Source organism: Manacus vitellinus, unplaced genomic scaffold, assembly GCF_001715985.3.
Source record: "Manacus vitellinus isolate BGI_N305 unplaced genomic scaffold, ASM171598v3 scaffold_10_pilon, whole genome shotgun sequence".
In the NCBI taxonomy this organism is placed as follows: Eukaryota; Metazoa; Chordata; class Aves; order Passeriformes; family Pipridae; genus Manacus; species Manacus vitellinus.
The window spans coordinates 12,068,547-12,087,756 of record NW_021938838.1 but is presented as its reverse complement, the minus strand read 5'-3'; the positions used below and the strand labels follow the sequence as shown (position 1 = coordinate 12,087,756).

The following is a 19,210-nucleotide window of genomic DNA, read 5'->3' as shown; positions in this document are numbered from 1 at the left end:
CCTCTAGGTTAGAAAGCAAAGAAAGAAAATATGTTCTTTAAATATTTATATATTTTCAAACAAATACTTAAACTACAGTGGCCTCTTCTTGGCTTTGTTACTGAATGTCTTAACATTTGGTCTCTTCCCATATTTTAAGCTTCAGGCAACAACAGGGTGTAATGATAGGGAATGTACTTCAGAACTCTGTGAAGTAACAGCTGTAGATCTGTTCGAGTCTTTTTCATGTGAATCTCAGTGGGTTGAGCTAAGTTTGATATTTGTATTAACCTTGTACAGAGGAAAAGCAGTCTTAGTATATGTAGGAGGATGCAGAGATTATACACAGAATCCGTGTTCGAGTGTCCACTTTACTACCTTTGAAGGCCCAGCTCCACAGACTGTGGACAGACATTCTTGTCTACAGAGTCAGAATGGTAAATTGAAACTCTCTGAACATCTGACAGCAAAATTGTTGGTATGTTTGTCTTGGAGAGCACTTTCAATATTCAGACTAATTTTATAACACCTTAATCTTGTATAAATATTAGGACCAGGACTGGCCTTTGGACTACCTTTTAATATTTATGCATTTAAATATGGAATAAGTAGCACTGAAAATCTGGCATATATTGAATTGCCTTGACTGTCAGTCAACAGAATAATAATACTGTGCATATTCATACAAAATTACTTCTTGCATATAAAAACATTTATAGAATGTGTCCTTCTTAAGAGATCTGAAAATGTCTAACATGAGACCATTAAATATTCCTTTCATTACTGTTCCTAAGACTTGCTCAATATCGTACTTTGCAAAATACCATTCAGTTACAGCTTTTGGCTGTGGAATTCACTGAAGGAGTTCATATTAAAGAGTTTGGCTGGAATCACTGAGATTAAGTCAGTGCTTTTTATTGTTATTGTCAAAGTTTTTATTTGCTGGCTGAAAGCTTTTAAAGTAACTTCAAATGTTTCCATTCTAATTACTTTCCTAAAACTTTTAAATCTGTACTATCTGCAGTATGTCTGATGGATATTTGAGGCTATATGAATAAAATATGTCTGTTTTTCTTTAGGATCTTGCTCAACTGTTTTATCCCACTGCGAATTTTTTTGGCTCTCAGCAAAGAGCTGCAGAATGTGTGTGTACTTATATATACACACATAGCCACACTTATATAAGGATATAGATAACAATTAGTGCAGCAGATGTTTGAGACTCAAAAATCAGAATCTAAATGGTCCCCTGAATTAAAGGCTTTAAGATTTTAAATATCAAAAGACTGTCACATGTATGATTGTACAGATACTTATGTACAGATTCAGTAATTAATGAACCACTAATGAGATTATTCATTTGCCTAAAATTCAGCATTGAGGATGTGACTGCAAAGCTGGGTACTTTATATTTTAGTGTTTTGTGCTCTTGTCTCTTGGCTTGTTGCTCATCAGCAAAGTGGTTGTAAGCAAATTCAGCTTTCTGACATGAAATCCCCTATAGGAACTCCTTTTGTTTTCAGCAGGGCCTGCTTTTACTCCAGGTTATTGCAGGATCCTGATGTGTGATAGAGAATGTTGATGGGGCAGAAACAGAAGTAACTGTCACATAGTGAGTTTTGGTGGCCGAAGTTGCCAAGGGTGACACTTTCCGGGTAGGTTTTTACAGGTCTGTGAAGAGCTGTCCTAGAAAATTTGCAGAATTTAGCAGGAAATAAACCCACTTCCAGAAAATATGAACTACTGAAAATAAGAAAACGCTGTAATCTGTCTCAGAAAGCTGATTGCTATTGTACTATTCTGTAATAATAACTAATAAATTTTTTCTAAGAATATGAACAGAAAGGGTCAAGTATAAACATGGCACAAGTTACCTAGCAGTTCAGTACTTCATGAAGTTCTTCCAAAATGTTATCTTTTGCTGACAAAAGCATTGTCTCTGTGCATGTATCTGTACCCTTGTGCACACACACATAGCAGTTTGCTCTTAGATGTAACTGGGATATATTATCAGCTTACTGCCATGTGGTCAGAGGCTGACCCAAATGGACAGACAGCCTTTTGCCTGCATCTGGTCTGACTCTCCATTTCCTTTATGCTCAGTGGCTCAATCCATAACCTCCTATAGCTGCCTGTGTCTGTGGTCAATAATACTTCTTGTGTTGGGCAACACATACTGTTTCTTCTAAAACATTAGCATTCTGCCAGGGGAGTACTGAAATTTCTGCGGGTCATGACGCAGTGTCAAAATCAAGGCTACCATTTTACATTCATTCCGAGATGAAATTGTGCATTTACAACATTTAAAAAAATGCTTCATTCACTTACAACGACATAAATTCCTATCAGCTTTAGAGGTATTGCATCTGTGTACCAGCAACTAAAATCTGCCTCATGGTTTCTAGTAGCAGAATGAAAATAGAATACCTGTATTTTTTAAAATAATATAGATACTGCCTACTCCTTCTGAAGTATTGAAACTGCTATGAAGGACTTGCTCTTCCAGAAAAGAACACTCTGCTCCTGCTATGAACACATCATGCTTACAGAGAAAGCCTCTACACAGATTAGCTGGATATCCATCTAGAACAGGAATGATTGCAGATTTTTTGACTTTTTTTTTTAATGTTCATTGAGAAAATAAATTGTGTTTCCTGATGAGAAAACCCCAGTATTTAATTTAATGCATCTAGTGAAGACACTGCTGTGCATAGATGGTGATAGTTAATACTACTTAAAAAAAAACTCCCCTGTCCCAGCCCTCCTCCCACTTCATCTACTTCTGTTGCCAGAATAATTTTAGTGTATATTGTTTTGTTTGGAATAATCAGGCTGAAGTAGCATTAGTCCAGCTTCTCATCTTTTAATTACAGACAGTTTATTGTCTATGCTGTCCCACTTTCTGCATGGTTCCCCACCAGCCAGCTAGACTTAGCAATCTCCATTAATTTAATTTGGCATTTCATTCAATCAGACAGGCTGTGAACATGATGAATTTTTTTTTTTTAAATAACACAATGCTCATTCTTAATTGATGTCCTTATCAGACATTGTATTTGCCAGAGCTGTAATTATTGGTCAGGCAGCAAAATCAAATCTGCCCAAATGCTGTGAAGATGTTCTCCGGTGAAATTATTGAGATATAGTACTTAGACCTGCAAAGTAATTTAGTTTTGGTCTGTAATTACATCTTTTGGGATTGTTATCTTCCTTTTTACTCATAAGGATAGTGTAACCTCAGAGGAATTAATTTGCCAAATATGAAGATAAAACTGAGATCCTTGCCATCATATATGTTTGTGCAAGTGGATATTACTCTATATAAAACCGTGAGGGTGCTCACACCATAAAAGAATGATTTTATTAATGGCCATACTTTAAAAAATATGGCTTCTAATTTTACTGCAGAAATACAGGAAGTGTGATCAGTTGAGGGTGCCATTTTCCATAAGCAGTAAATTAGAATCAGAAATTATAGAATTTGGATGTGTAACTGTCTAAAATACATACACAAGTGGATATGTAGTGCTGTGACAGACTAGAGCTTGTTCTGCAAGCAATGAGAATTTTGACTGGAAATACTATCCTGAGAAACTTTAAATGCATATTTTGACTAAATATTAACTAATAATTAAGAAAGAACTGTTAGTGTCATGATAATTAAGCCAGAAGTCTGTTTTTCAATAAGGGTTGGGATAATTAATTAAAAAAATTAATTAAAAAAACAGTGGAGGAAGTGGATTCTGTAATAACCAATAATTTTTTTATTTATTCTCCATAACATGGAGGCTTTGAGTATAGAATTGCAGTAATTCCTTTTAAGCAAAATTTAAGTTGATGGATTAGTTATGAGAAGATGATAAAATGTGTTTCATTCCTGTTTTGGATATATTTTGTTTGAGTTTCTCATTTGTGACATTTATTCACATTCCATGGTTTTGCTGGTATTCTGTTCTGGAATAATAACCCTTCCAGTGGGTTATTCTTCCTTGAGGTTGCACTATGAAACAGCAATATTATAAAATGAATTATTTAGAATATCTAATGAATTTGCCTGCTGAATTAAATTTTCTTTTTGAGCATAAAAATACTAGTATTTTTGCTCCATTGAGATGCTCAGATAGAAGTCTGGGCTCCTTTATGTCTGGTTTTAAGTTATTTATGTATTTCTGCATTTGGCCTCTTGAGGAAATGAATAGTTGTGCGTGAGTTCTAATGTTTTTCGGATTAGAGCTGCACCACAATTGAGTTGATTTAAAAACAGAAATGCAGAAAGTTGATAAAAATTACTAATGACTGAATGTTTTAAGTAAAATCAGTAGCAAGATTCCCATTAACTTTTATAGGTTCAAAATGTTATTCTGTGTCCGTAACACCTTCAAAATTATTTATTTACCTTACTTTTGAAGATTTTTTTTTTTTACTATTGTGGAGTTTTTTGGCATAAATTTCTCTTTTGATTTTTTTTTTGTTTCTTGCTGTGATGACTCAATCACAGTTGCCAAAGAAGAGCCACGAGAGTGTCCACAATTTAACATTTGAGATTTTTGGAAGATCTTTTTAGTAGGAATTCAGGCTCAGTGAACATTTAATCACTGATTCTTATCCCAAACTGCCAAGGTTTTCTGTGACGTTCATCATATCAGACTTGTGCCTTAAAACAACTGCTCATTAGTCTCAGCTTTCATAACCAACCAGTTTTTAAGCTCTGGTGAGTACAAAGGGGAGCTTGAAAACCCAAGTAGTGTTGTGCTGTGCAGATTCCAAGTGGCTTATCCCTTGATTTACAAACAGATATCCTAACATCTGGCCCCAGAAGTTTGGTCAATGAAAACATGCAGTTTGTAGCAGTGATACAGTTTTTATATCCCCAGTGCTGGGTAGGAGTTGATTGGGTCTTCATTAGGGCATATGCTGGGGAAGGACTAGAGGGCATGAATTTTCCCTTAGCATTGCAAATATACACCCTTGCTAGAAAAGCTGAATAAGGCTGGGTGTTGGGCTTCAGGTTTGGTAGTCAAAGCTGAGAGAAGAGCTTCAACCAGCTATTTGAGAAAGAATCAGATTTCTGGAAGTGCTTTATACAAGGTGTTACAAAGCATCATCCAGTCTCTCTCATTACAGTCCCCATGTCTGTTCATACAGATTCCAGCAGGGCCCAGATCCGAGTGCCCTTACAACATGCAGGAGTAGAGTCCTGAATTGTCAAAGTTTTAATGCAATGATTTGCATGCAGAATGGAAGTTGCGATTCAAAACCAGTTCAGAAGAGGTTTTGTTTGTTTGTTTGTTTTTGTTTCATGAAATGGGCATATGTGTGTGGTTTCCATTGGTTTGAGGTGGCAGCCAGTTGGGGGACTCAATGTGTTCATCAACACTGAAGATGGAGTTTGAGCTTCTGAAATCAAAGGAAACAAATCATAGTTTGTAATGCAATGGTGTGTATTGCCAAAGCAAGCTGAAAACATTTTATTCTTTCATAGTCATAGAGTGAGGGTGCTCTGAGATCTTTAGATGAAAAAGTTTATACTAAACCTTGCTAACTGCTCTGGCTAAGTAATTAACAAAGCATCCCAACACCAGCACAAAACAAAAAGATAGCTGGACTAAATGCTGCATCTTACTCTTCTTCTATCCCAGGGAAACCCAAGAGGTGGGAGCCTTCACAAGTCTACCTGGGCAGGCCAAATTGCTTTAATTTGAATCCCTGCTGACAATTATACCAATGCTCTGGGATGTTTATGAGGGTTCTGAGCAGGGGATCCTTTTGAAAATAAATGGAGAAAAATGTTGACTGCAACAAGAGTCATTTCACAAAAAATTATTTTACTAAAATAGACAAGAACCCCTTGTTCTATTTAGAATGATTTATAACTGTTCCCAGCTGATCACAAAGTGTTTCTAAATTAAAAGCCATTAATTATAGCCTTATATAGATACAAAGATATGCAAGAAGTGCTTTGTAATTCCAGCTCTGCACTTCAGGTGAGAGCTTTTTAAATTACTTGGACCATTGGAGCCACCTGCTTGACTAAATGCTGAGGGCCCTGTGTTTCAGTACTCATCAGTGCATTGCAGTGTTAACATTGTTACTGATTTTTCTCATTTCTCCAGGGCAAATACTAATTAATGGATACAATTCACAGCTGATTAGCTGTAGTTTCTTCAGTAATTACATTCGCAGACTAACTGTTCAGAAGAGGATTTCTAACCCAGTTCTTATTTCACTCTAAGCTTAATTTGTTTTTTGAATTGTTTAAGTCCTTAAGATAATAACCATTTTATTTTCTTTTGTTGTTATAGGTACCATTAGATAATAAGGAAGTTTAATCTTAGAAATACTCACTGATAATTGTTGTGTGCCTTCAATGGATTTCCAATTCAGAGACAAAAAATAAATGTAAAGAATATTAGTTGTTATCCATACTAACAAAAGCTGAAATATTCCAGTTTCTGACATCAGTGCCTAAGTCATACACAATAGGGTCTTAAATATTATAACCCAAGAACAGAATGACTTGAAGGACCTGTAACCTGTACCTGTAACTTTTAGCTTTGACATTCCTTGTTACATAATTTGCTTCTAGTCTTAATAAAATGGAAAATTAAGTTGTCACTCTCTCTTTGTTTTACTTTAATAAAACAGAAAGGAATAAAACCACATGGCAATCAGAACAGCAGTAGCTGTGGTGTGAGCAATACACATAGACCAAAACAATGTAGAATTTTACTTTTCAAGGTTAAAAATCAGCTGCATTTCTGTTGTGAGGCCCTGGAGCCCCCAAGAGCCCCTATATTAAAACAGGATGGGGGGTTTCCACACTTATTTATGTTAGAGTTGTACTTGCCTAGTGCACCTTTGCACTTGGGTGTCCTTTGAAAACTTGATTTTTTTATTTTTCTTTTTTTGTTCCTGTAGAAACAACAGCTCTATTTGAGCCATTTGAGTTTTTTATGTAAATCTTTCTTAGTTTGTCACTAACTGACATGAAAAATTCTCTCCTGTCGATCGCACTGTTGAGCTGAAGTACTGTCTTTGTGCAACAAATCCACACACACATCCCTATGTGCCAAAACAGTCATTTGAATGTGCAATTTTACTTGAATTTTTTAATCTCTGAACATGGGTGACATCTGGGCTTTTAAAAATGGATGACATTACTTGAGTATCTGCATAGCTGGGGATAACAGAGTTTTAATAGCTATGAGGCAGCCTACATATTGTGTTAAGGCCTCTGTTGCTGAACATGTGTTATAGGTTGAAAGATTCAGTATGATAAGTACACAAATGGAATTTGTTACTTCAGAATGAGGGATCCCATCTTGTATTGCTCCCCCCTGCGTGCGATTGTCTTCTGATTTTGTTGGTGTCAGCTGTTGTCCATCTGACAATTCAGCAGGTACACAAGGCTCCAATTCTTTGTGTCTATCTTTTTTTTTTTTTTTTTTATCTCCTTTCACTTTTTGTCTTAATTTCAGAAATGGCTGTTGGAGTTTTTAGGGAAAACTCCAGTGAGTGGTCCCTCCAGTGAGGAATTGGAGAGTCAGGGTCTGAAACATTTCTCTACTAAAAACGATCAGAACCAAGTGCAGCTGTAGCAAATTGAGCTGAAGCAAAGTGGTTTTTCTTTCAGGAGAGGTTCAGCTGCTCTGAAAGCACAGCAGAGTTTCTTGCTTGGAAAGAACAATCTGTGCAAGTGCATGGTTACCCATCCTCATACACTGGTTGCAGAGCTTATTCTGCTGTTAGGAGTGTTTGCTGTTGTGGGGTTGAGGAGAGGGCAGGTCCACCAAGATCTGGCAAGATAAAACAAAGCCTTCCTGAAAAAAATTGCCTTATAAAGCTCAAAAATGGAAGTTAAGTGAAGAATGCTTAGCGTGGCTTTAGCAGCAGTGATGTGGTAGGGACAGCACAGGGGCTTTTCCCTCAGCCCTCTTACCTTGCAGTGTGCTCTGTGCCTGGTAATAACAATGTGCACGTGTGAAAGTCTCTTTTGCTGGTAGCTGCAATGCAGGCCTGGTGTCTGTTCCTTGAAGCAAAGACTCTGGATACCTGCCTGGCTCCAGGAACACGTGCAGAATTAGTTACCAGCCTTACATGCCTTTGGAAGTGCTGTTGAAGGGCATAAGGCACGGTATTATGCTGATAATCTCTCTCTTTTCTGTGCTTAGTCTGAAAAAGTCTTTTCTTCTGTGCTTAGAAGAAAAAGTACTTGAACAAATGTTCATACTTGAGAATTTGGAAGAAATGACTCCATGGCATCCGATAAAATCCCTTCCCATCACTGGCATGTGAGCAGACTTACACCTCAGTGACAGCAAGTGGGAACTGGGCCACTCCACCCTGAGCAGATCTCGGGGTCTCAGTTGTTCTGTTTCCAAAATCTTCAGGTGTTAATGTTCACTGGGGGCATGGGAGCTCAACTGGAATGAAGGATAAACAAAGGGGGATTGTTTGGCTTTTTAATTTCGTGGAAATAATGGGATTTTAGGAACCACATTGTGGATTCTCATTCTTCCCCTTACTGACCTTCAGCTCTTTAAAACCAGGTCTACTTGTAATAGTAACATGCCAGCCACTTCTGACTGCAGCAGTCCTCCAGATCAGGATCATCGAGAGCGATATTGTAATGTGTGTCACGAAAGGTGTAGTTGAGTAGAAGTGACTTTTCTGGAGAACAGTCTTTTTCTAATGGACTTGTGATTTCCAAAGTCACCTCTAGGTCTGTGGGGTGGCTTTGCTGCGTGGACAAAACAAGTTGAAGAGATATGTATTTTCCATGTACAGACTGGGGCATGTAGAGTATGTAATAATAATAGTAAAAAGAATAAAGCTGAATCCAATCTAGTTCTGACTTCAAAGAACATCTGCAAAATTACATCTTATCTGTTTGCTGTTTTGTTTTTGTTGTGTTTTTTTCTCCCCCAACTCTTTATACGCCAGTAATGGGGTAAAGAAAAGTTTATCGTGGCATACATTAAATCCAAATATTTATTTTTCTTTCAGTTTGGAAACAATAACAACTACATGAACATGGCTGAGGCAAATAATGCATTTCTTGCTGCAAATGAGGTAGATGTTTTTATTTTTTATCTATGCTCATATTCTGCTGTTTGCTGTGATAATTTAACAGACTTTGAATGGATGAAGAGTGAAGTGCCGAATTTCTGCGTGTTTTATGGAGCACAAAATAAAGACTTTAATGAGAAAGAAAATAACCTGACAGCTCTCCATTACTAGTCAATTTAGCTGTCCATAAGGCTGTTACTTACATAGCATGTCAATAGAAACAAATCTGCTTTATGTATGGAAAAAAATTATGAACAGAAGGAAACAAATAAAAAGCACAGTAGGTGTAGACTTGGAAAGCAAGCTTAGTAATAGTCATTACTAGCTAATGTTCTAATTTTTGTTATAGATACAAATGTTTTAATTTGGGTTCTTAATACTCATACAAGTTAGAAAATCAAAGCCAGCTTTGTTGCCTGAAGTGTGTGTGCTACGTGAAGGAAACTTCTGACCAAGATCCAGAACAAACCTGGAGGCTGGGCTGGCGGTGGCTGGTTGTGTTGTGGAGGGGATGTATTTGATCACTGCCTTTGAGAATGGAAGCAGGAGAAAGGTATGGCAGCTACAGGCTCCATGTATTTGTTATGGTCACCTTGCAGTCAGTTACTAGACCATCAACACGCCAGTGCTGACCCCAGCTCCAGACCAAAACAGCTTTTGCTCATGGCCAAAACCCAACAGCTCTGACTCCAAAGGGAAGGACAGAAAGTGCAAGATGCACTGTGTACTGTGTGCATGGCAATATGGGCAACAAGAACTACTGATGTAGGGGGCACGCCATAAATGATCCTCCCAACACAAGGAAAGGTCAGAAAACTGGGCAGCCCCGATTTTACGTGTTGTAAGTCAGGATTCAGTCGCAGGTATTCCTGTGCACTTCTAAAACAGTTAGAGAAAATGAGCAGAAAGGTGTAACAATAAATATGAAGGCTAGAATTAAGAGTAGGATTTTATGAATCATTTATACAATGGTCACCATCTCTTTTTACCCAGCAAGACTGCTTAGATAAGGGAATATTGTTTGGCACTAGCTCCAGTGTTATTTGTGATAATGAACACAAACCCCATCTGTAATGACAACATGATGTTTCTTTCTGTAGAATTTCTTTCCTACATTTGAATCAAACATTGATGAAAGCTCTGCTGCCAGCAGCTGTTCAGAGACAATTTAATTCCAGCTGTGATAATTCACCGTGTCAGACATTGGCTGTTATATGTTGATACAACAGTTCTCCAGATTTGCATTTTTATCAAAAGGAACAAATGTTTTGAACATTTCAGTACAGATGGCATTTAACCATGCAAACAGTTTTGGTTTTTTTTAAAAATATGTAAGATATAAATATTTGAAAAGTTAATAACTTCAAAAAATGTGATTGGTAAGATAAATCTCACAAATGTTATACCATCTTCTGGTCATAACAGCACCTTTCTGCAGTCCCAAATTGCACACTATTCAGGCTCTTTTTACAGACTGAATAGCCCAGTGATTTGGATTTAAGACTGTTTTGCTAAGAGGCTTGCTTTCTTCTTAGATTACATCTATTTTATCCTCACTCTTAGGTCCATTATATGTTTAAAATATGTATATATATACACACATATTTGGACAAGTTATAGAGTTAAAATTAAATTCACATTTAAAAATGTTAACGTATTCATCAATTTACTCTCCCATTTGTAGTAAGCTATAAGTACTAAGATGAATGCTACTTTTCTGAGTAAAATATTGTAATATTATCTAGCTGTGTTCTATATTTATACAGCTGTCCTAGAGTTATTCTGTTAGATGGGAAAAAAAAGATCCAGTCCTTATAATTACTAATATCTCATAGATATGTCAAGTAAAGAGAGGTTCAAATGTACTATAATAATACTGATTTCACTGAACCCTTTTGCTTGAACAAGGAATAAAAATATGATTAAGTGTTACTGTTCACATTAAAGCATCAACCTAACTTTGCAATTACCACATTACAATGTATTTAATTATAGTGGTTTTACATTACATGAATGTAGCTTTCTCAGTATTATTTTGGGCCTGAGCACTGCTGAGCTAGGAAGCCCATTTTATTCCTGTAAATAATGCCTTAAGAGTGTAATCCTAGAGCACATTCAGGCTTAGAAGCCACACATTTGCTTTGTGTTTTCTGTCTCTATGTCATGATTACTACGACTCATTTTAAAGCACCTTAAATATTTATTGAAATAATATTTCAAGTGTTAATTACAGTGGTAATGAAAACAGCCAAATGCCACATATCAAGAATGAGTGTTTATCCGTATTGTTAATGTGATATGTTAGATTTCATTAAGCAGTAATGGGGTAGCAAATGAGTCACAAATTACAGTTGCATCTGTTACTAGACCACATTAGTGCCAAAATAACTGCAAATGCAGCCATAGGGTTATGTTCATTAGCCAACCACTTCTCCTGGCCAATCCATCCTTTGTGTTTGTCCATGGGAAGAAAAATTCACACCTTTTGTAATATAGCAGCGGGGAAGTCAAACGTCTCCCTAATCCAGGCCCAGCCTTCACATCCAGAATTAAGTTACAGCCTTGCAGTTGGAGTGAAATGGGCAGAGTCTCAGCAGACTCTGATGGTGCTGCAGACTGCAGCAATCTGGGACCTCATCATTTCTGGTGTGAGACCAATAATGACAGCTGACAGGTTCTATATGCAAGCAAAGGTTTTTCTTGTGTTTCAGTTTCCATCTTCTCTCAAGCGGTTATTAATTTATATCATCATTAACAGTTTGAAGGATGACAATTTGCAGCAGTTAATGAGATCTTTCACTGAACTTATCATTTTTAAATTAACTGGCATTAAGTCACTCTTTCAGACAATGTAATTAATACATAAAACAATTCTTCCCCCCCCAACTTGAATCGTGAACTAATGCAAACAAACAAATCCCAGAGCAGCCTTGCATGTCCAGAACAAGACAAGAGTGCCTATTTTAGGATTGCCAACTGCCCAATTTCATCAAGACAGTCCTGATTTCAGTACATTTAAAATGGCCTAATTTCAAGCACTGAATTTCTATTATTAAGTAGCAGTGGACCTGAAATAATATATGAAAGTTCATTTAACTCTCAAAAAATTTGAATAAGCGTAGCTCATTTGTTTCCCAAATAAAAGTCAGCAATGTTGAAGCCAGATACAGACTCTACTTGAATAAAGATTATCTTTGACAGACACATGCACAAGTACAAACATGCACAAACCCTGAAGATAACTGGCAGTAAATGTTTTGCTCAAGGCATCTTAACAGGTGTTTAGTTCATAACAAACCTACTGTTCAAACAAAGCTGGCTTGCTTCAGAAAGCACTGGAAGCTGCTGTAATCACCCTCACGCTTTTATACTTTTCTCCTCCAAATTACAACCCGTGTTCAAAAGGGTTTATTGTATTTTGGGAATGGAAAAGAAATGAAGACCAGAATGATAATATTTCATGTTTGTTAGTGGGTAAAAGGAGACAAAAGATGTGAAATGGTCAGTGCTGAATTCTGTGTGTGCTACAAAATTGTCGGTGTTTTATGAAGCATGAGAGTAATGTAAGCTGTTTGTGCTATTTTACTAACATATCAGTAAAGTGGCAGTTTGTTATACAGCCAAATCCAGTGTAGCTGATATTTGGACTAACAACAGACAGATGTTGCTAATTAAATACACATTAAAAAACTGTTAATACTGATACTGCATTAAAACCATATGATAATGAGACTTAAATCTTTAATTGGAATGATCCACAAACCCCTTCAGCATATTAAACTTAAAAGTTTTGTTGCTTATAGAATTTGCATTTGAAAACAAACCAAGATTTGGACTGTGGGTGTGGAGGTGATTGCTGAGCTCAGTGTGCCCTAACGTGGTTTGCCTTGTCCTGTCCTTTTCTAGCAGACGTTCCATACGCCGAGCCTTGGGGACGAGGAGTTTGAAATCCCACCCATTACCCCCCCGCCTGAGTCAGACCCTGCACTGGGGATGGCAGATATACTGCTGCCCTTTCAGGGCCTTGGTGACCAGCTGCCTGCACAAGGAAATGAATTTACACCTCAGTTCCCCCCCCAGAGCTTGGATCTTCCCTCTATTACAATATCCCGAAATCTCGTGGAGCAAGACGGTGTCATCCACAGCAATGGATTGCACATGGTAGGTGTGGTTCTTTGTGTGTTCCCGTTGCCTAATATTGTCTGTCAAATGTAGATTAGTGTCATCTCTCAGTTTTCACTGTCCTCTCAGAAGATGTGTATGATTTCTGGGGAGCCTGACCAAGCCTTTGCCAGCGCTCTGTATCATGTGCAGGCGTGTTGTGTATGAACGATGACACGTGTTGTCAGTGGTACACGGCAAACAATGATATACTATTACTCAGTTCCCTAAGGCAGTTGGCAAATGGTTAAGGGTTTAATATTGGTGGATTCAGCAAGATGAACGTAGTTGTTAATATGCAGTGCAGTACTATACTGTGAGTGAACAGATCTCCTGTGAAGAAGCAATCAGGGTTTACAAACACAGAATTTTCATTTTGGGCACCATTGACACCCCATGTGCATCCTAAGTGCTCCTAAAATTCGAAAATGTGCTATACAGTTGACACTTGCATCAAGGATTGAAAGGCCATTGGGTTGGCCAGGGTGAACTGCAGCATTTAGAATGAGTTGCTTGTCTGTATTTGAAGTGTAGGACCCACATCTGAGCACCAACATTAAATCTTGAAAGTGCGGTATTGAGAGTAGCTCAGAACAAGATTGGGACACAGATCCAACCAGCAGGAAAAAAACATGTATTTCCCTATATTCTATCCACTAAATCTTTATAAATGAAAATTGATTTTTATTTTTTTTTTAACTCAGAAATGATAGGGATGTATTACCCTGATCATACTCAGAAATACAGGGCCATAAAAAGACTGTTCTGTCCAGGGCTCTTGTTGGCCATAGAGGCTGGGGCAGGGTGGTATTCTGTTCCTGGGCTGTTTCTGGACCCTCCAGAATGGGGAGGGATGATCTGGGTGTGAAGGGCTGAGTGACAGTGATTGTTAGGCTTATTCCAGTGTTAATCAGAGCAATCAAAACCAGGAATGTATGAAGTTTCCTCCAGAACCTACATACACTGTAGGGCTATGATCTCCATGAGAGGGTACATGGAGCAGTTTCCACTTTCTTGCTGTGTTTCCCTTTCAGCTTTGGGGGATCTCCCATCGTGGGTTTCTGAGGGCTTTGTGCAGTAGCATTCACACTCCCAGTGATGAGACACAGCTGTGAGCCAGTTTATCCTACTCAGCATTTTAGACTCAGTGGTTACAATTAGAATTAGCTTCTGTATTGCATCTTGAAGAGTGAATGAATGTTTAGCTTGAACAGATATTTTACATCAACCATATTTTTTTCTGATTAGCTATTTTACATAGGACCTTTTGCTAAACTTGGTGTAGTGAAAACACATTATTTACAGCTGGACTGTAATAAAGGTCGTGTTGTTATGTTGTGATTTCATGTAAATCTTCTTTTTTATTTTTCTGGCAAGTGAAAATTAGTTAAAGATTTACAAACCAACACGCAGCAAATATTTCTCTGTAATTCTACAGGCTGATGACTTCATTGCCAATTTTAATATTTCTTTGGAGGTCATGCAGGGTAGCTAGCACTAATGCAGAGTAAAGCACAAACTGCCCACTCCTGAGGAGGTACAGAATTCCATCGTTCCGTGGATCCAAAACAGGGTCTCCCTAAAACAGGCCTTGAAGGACATGGTACTTGTTTTAGATCCCATTTTCCATGGGATTCTGTTTGCACTGGACATGTAGGGTGACTGCTGGTGATCGGATTAACAAAACCTGAGGGTCAGGAATGTTGTGCCTGAAAATGAAAGTAATGGAGTGTGTGTACCCTGAAGACAATGAAAGTTGCTCAGAAATGTATAATAAATATTGTGGGCTGGATCGGTGTTGTGTTACGTGTACGAGTATCCTCTCAGTGTTACCAAGTGGTTTGTAACCTGACCCAGTTTTGCCCTGTTGATTTTGCATCCTTTCACTGAATGTGATTCTTCCATGAGTAAATGATGTCACCTTAACAGTTCCAACCAGAGGAGGCCTCCTGGTTAGATATCTCCTTGCTCACCTCTTCTTGCACCGAATGGGAGGCTTTACATCTTTGCCTTTTTCCTCAACTGTGCAATGTAGAAATTAATGGCATAATTTACACTGACTCCATTGGTAAGGATTTGTTCCCATATAGGTTGAGGAGCTCTGCCTTCTTACCCCAGTAGTCCAGTGGTATATTTTAGGGTGATTGCCAGTTCAAAGCTGTGGATTGGGAACGTGTGTGCAGTTTTGCTGCAGAGAATTGATGAGAAATTGTGTGATTTGATATGGAGGAGCCACATAGGGAGGTTTATGTGTCAGACACTTCCCCACGACTGCTTGATTTGTTTCATACTGTGAGATGGAGTGGCCCCTGCCACTGTATTCTAGTTAGTAGTCTTTTCGTAGTCTGCTCATAAATGCTGGGTAGCTTCATGAAGTTTAAACATATTAACAGAGGGTCCTTGCCTAGGTTTCCCCTGAACTCACATAGCTCTCGTTAGTACTCAGATTTTCCAGCAATTAATCTGTATTTAAAAAATAAAAAACGAAAACATGATATCATATTTTATGTGAAAAATATGCAGTTTATTAAAATGCTAAATATTTATTAATAATATTAGAATTCATCTTTAAATTAGACATTTCGTGAATTACCTTGCCTTGGAGCTATAAAAACTTTATAGCAGCAATAAAAAAATGTAAAGGAGGCATTTTGACTATGAAATTTCATTTCATGGTCAATTGAATTTACTATATCTGAAAGAAGTAAAGATAGGGTTGTAAAATAATTATGATGTTCGTATACACTTACAGAACAATGTTCTTATCCAGCGATACCAGGATAGTCTTATTTAAGTGCTGTATTAATAGTGTATTGCTAATCACTAAAGCTTCTTGAGCTGAATACAAACTTAAATTATTTTAATAGTAACTGCGTTGAGTTTATTGCATATCTTGTGAACCATTAGAGAGCTTTACTGTAAGCAATATTTAATTTAGGTAAATGTAGTCTTACCCTGTTGCGAAGCCTGGTAGAAGAATTTCACCTTGAAGAAATGTCACGAGATTTTAAATCAGAAACGTTGAAAAAATAAAATGGGCTCAGACAGAATTATGATTAATACTGTGTGTCTTTGGCTTTTTTCTATGTACTACCTGACATGTTCACCTATAAACTTGAATGCAGAATCGCCAGAGGCATGGTTAAAAATAGGTTATGTCAAGGTTTTCCTATGTCTCCCTTAGGGTATGGAGTTGGCTAGCTACCTCATAATGCCTCTGCAAGTATCTCACATATTTCCCACAGGAAGACCAAAAAAAGGAAAAGAAAAAAAAGTCATTCTTTTTTTAACATATTCTTTGTGTATTATTATATTGAAAATATCATTCATGGGGCAAGAAAAATATTTATTCTCAGCATAAATGTGACCTAGCAATTACTGAAGATTTTATTGGTGAGTTAACCATTGTTTCTACTATTAAGGTATACATATTATGGAAAGAATGACAATTTGTCACAATGCTGACTAACTTCATTATTATTGGCAACAAACACAATACAATTATCTTTACAGCATTTTTTAACGTTTAAAAACAGGCAACAGCAACAAAAAGAGGAGATAAACCGGAGGCATTTTGATTAATTTTAATATTTTAATAATATGCAAATAAAATTCTAATGTTCAAAAAGGAGTCACTGAAAAATGGAGTGTTGGTGTACATTTGACTTCAAAGAATGCATGGATTTACATGATGCAAATATTATCCCTATAAATACTTGAATATAAATAAGCAGAAATCAACAGCTATATCCTCATTAAAAATCAACCCCCAATATTTTATATTAATGCTCTCTTTTCTGCTGAGCTGCCCATAGAAAAATTATTTTAATCTGGAAACTGTGGCAATTCTATAAAACTACAAGTTGTGCTCCTGAGGGTTCCTTTTTTTAACACCTCTCTCTAATCTGCCCAGCCTGCTGAGTAGCATTGACATCAGTAGTACATCAATTTCAGAAAGTGGATTATTTTTACTAGACAGCTATTGTGACATATTGGGTCAGTCATAAATGAAAGATATTCATGCAAGCATGCAATACTTGTAATGAAGTCTCACTCTGACCTTCTGTATGATTGATTCTGTAATTTAGTTTTCTCAGGCAGTGCCTGAAATGAAATGAAATCATGTTGAACAAGTTTTGAATACCCACAGTGCACCAGGAGAAGAAAAATCTGCAGCCCCAGAGGCTTGAGGGAGAGCAGCTGAACGATTTATCTCCATGCTATTATAGCCTTTGCCAGCATTCAACATTTCTTTTTTTTTTTTTTCTTATTTGGCTTAAGTACTTAATTCTGCAGGTAGCTGTAAATGGGAAAATAAAATGCTGTTCAGATTTAAAATGACAGGACAGGAGTATGTGCAGGGGACTGATAAAATATCTTGAATAGAACTGACCTTTCATGTAGCTGAAAGTTACTGGGGGATTCATCCTCATAATTACCATATAGATTATTTTTATTTCTTTCCTGCAATGAAACATTTCAGAGAGCAGTAGTGCTGATTGAATGAAAATTGAACTTGTTAACATTCTTTTCAGCTTAGCCTGTTGTACATAACAGAAGGTTAGCTTTGATGAATTTCAAAATTCTCTTTCTGATATCTAAGAAACAGACAGTAAAATAATTGTCTCTTTTCAGTCTGATTTTTTTTCTTTTATTCAAAAACGTACAGATGTTACAAAACCAGACTGATAGTTTTATATATATTGCTTCCTACATTACTTATGCTGCTAGAGAAAATATGTTTCCTATTTGATGAAGATTTGAGCCTGTTTATATTTTATAATTGTTGCAGTACTGCCAGTTGCAGTCAGGATTTTGCTCAAATAAGGCTAATTCATAGTGGAATATGCTCATCTTTAATTACATTACTCCTTAGGAGTGGCACTGTGCTCAAATCAAAGACATGATGGTAACTATTGCTTTTATTTAAAGAAGAGACTTTTTAAATAAACATCTCAGCAACGTGACTTCAAAGAGATGAGTTGTAAATTTGAGCTTATTAAAGGCTGCATACAAAATAAATATTATTGTTTCAGAAAAGTGGTATCTTTTACTTACAGCTCTAAGTATTTTTAGTAGTTTATATTCCCAGTTTACTAATTAACTTTAATAGATTAACAGGAAATTACCAGACTAAAAGCTAAAAGGGTTGCTTTAAAATTGGAAAAAGATAGTTATTTGACTACTCACCTGACTGGGTGTCTCTCATTTATATGTTTTATTTTCCTTTACAAAGAAACTTATTTCTACATCTCTCTTTTAATACTTAGTCAGTAGTCTCCTATCTAGAGAGAATGGAGTAGGTTTCCATTAATAAAATGTTATAACAACATTGTTTAATGTGTTGTAGATGAACCGGTTATTTCATGGGTCATTAATGTGTTTAACGCCTGGAATGGTCTATTAAAACAATCCCTTGTTATTGTTATGAACGTGTTTATTTTCATCTTTGATAAAAAATATAGAACAAATTTCAGAAGTTTATAGTCATTAATTTATAGGAGGAGCAACTAGTCTTACTAAAAAAAGAGATTCTCTTAGTGTTTTCTTATTTCTATTTTTTCTTTGATTGCTGTGGTGTATTGCTAAGTTCAGGCTTTAAATCAACAGTGTTAGTCTGGTTTGTATTGGCCTTTCCAGCACAAATGGCAGCTGTTATCACTGCTAGTTTTAATAACTTGTGGTACCAGGAAAAATGCATCTCAAGTAACACTCAATTAAAGGATGGTCTGGTGGCTCAGATCAGTGACATTTGGGCATATACAGAACAAGCTGGACACTCTAAAATGAGACTTTTAGGACTCGGGAGCTCCAACTGAGCTGAGCTGTCACATAGGTTGGAGCTTTGCTTTTGAACTTGGAGTCTTTACAGAGTAGGTTTGGGGCTTTTTTGTTTGGTTTGGTTTGGTTTGGTGTGTAATAAACTGTTTTATTTTACACCTGATGATGTAGTTGTGCATTTTGTAGTTACCTTTCAGAGCATGTGTGTGCCCAGCTGAAG

At 36.8% G+C, this 19,210-nt stretch overlaps 1 protein-coding gene across 2 annotated transcripts in view; it reads left to right on the top strand.

The window, feature by feature from the left end:
* TOX3 (TOX high mobility group box family member 3) overlaps nucleotides 1–19,210 on the top strand; it is a 60,212-nt gene that overhangs the window by 25,865 nt on the left and 15,137 nt on the right. Inside the window, exons 2-3 of one of the 2 annotated variants that reach the window (XM_018086891.1) lie at nucleotides 8,986–9,051; nucleotides 12,958–13,209. In XM_018086891.1, the coding sequence (XP_017942380.1) occupies nucleotides 9,007–9,051; nucleotides 12,958–13,209 (297 nt within the window). In that variant the 5' untranslated portion in view covers nucleotides 8,986–9,006. Of the gene's footprint in view, nucleotides 1–8,985; nucleotides 9,052–12,954; nucleotides 13,210–19,210 lie in introns of both variants that reach the window. The other variant, XM_018086886.1, reaches the window with a different exon arrangement.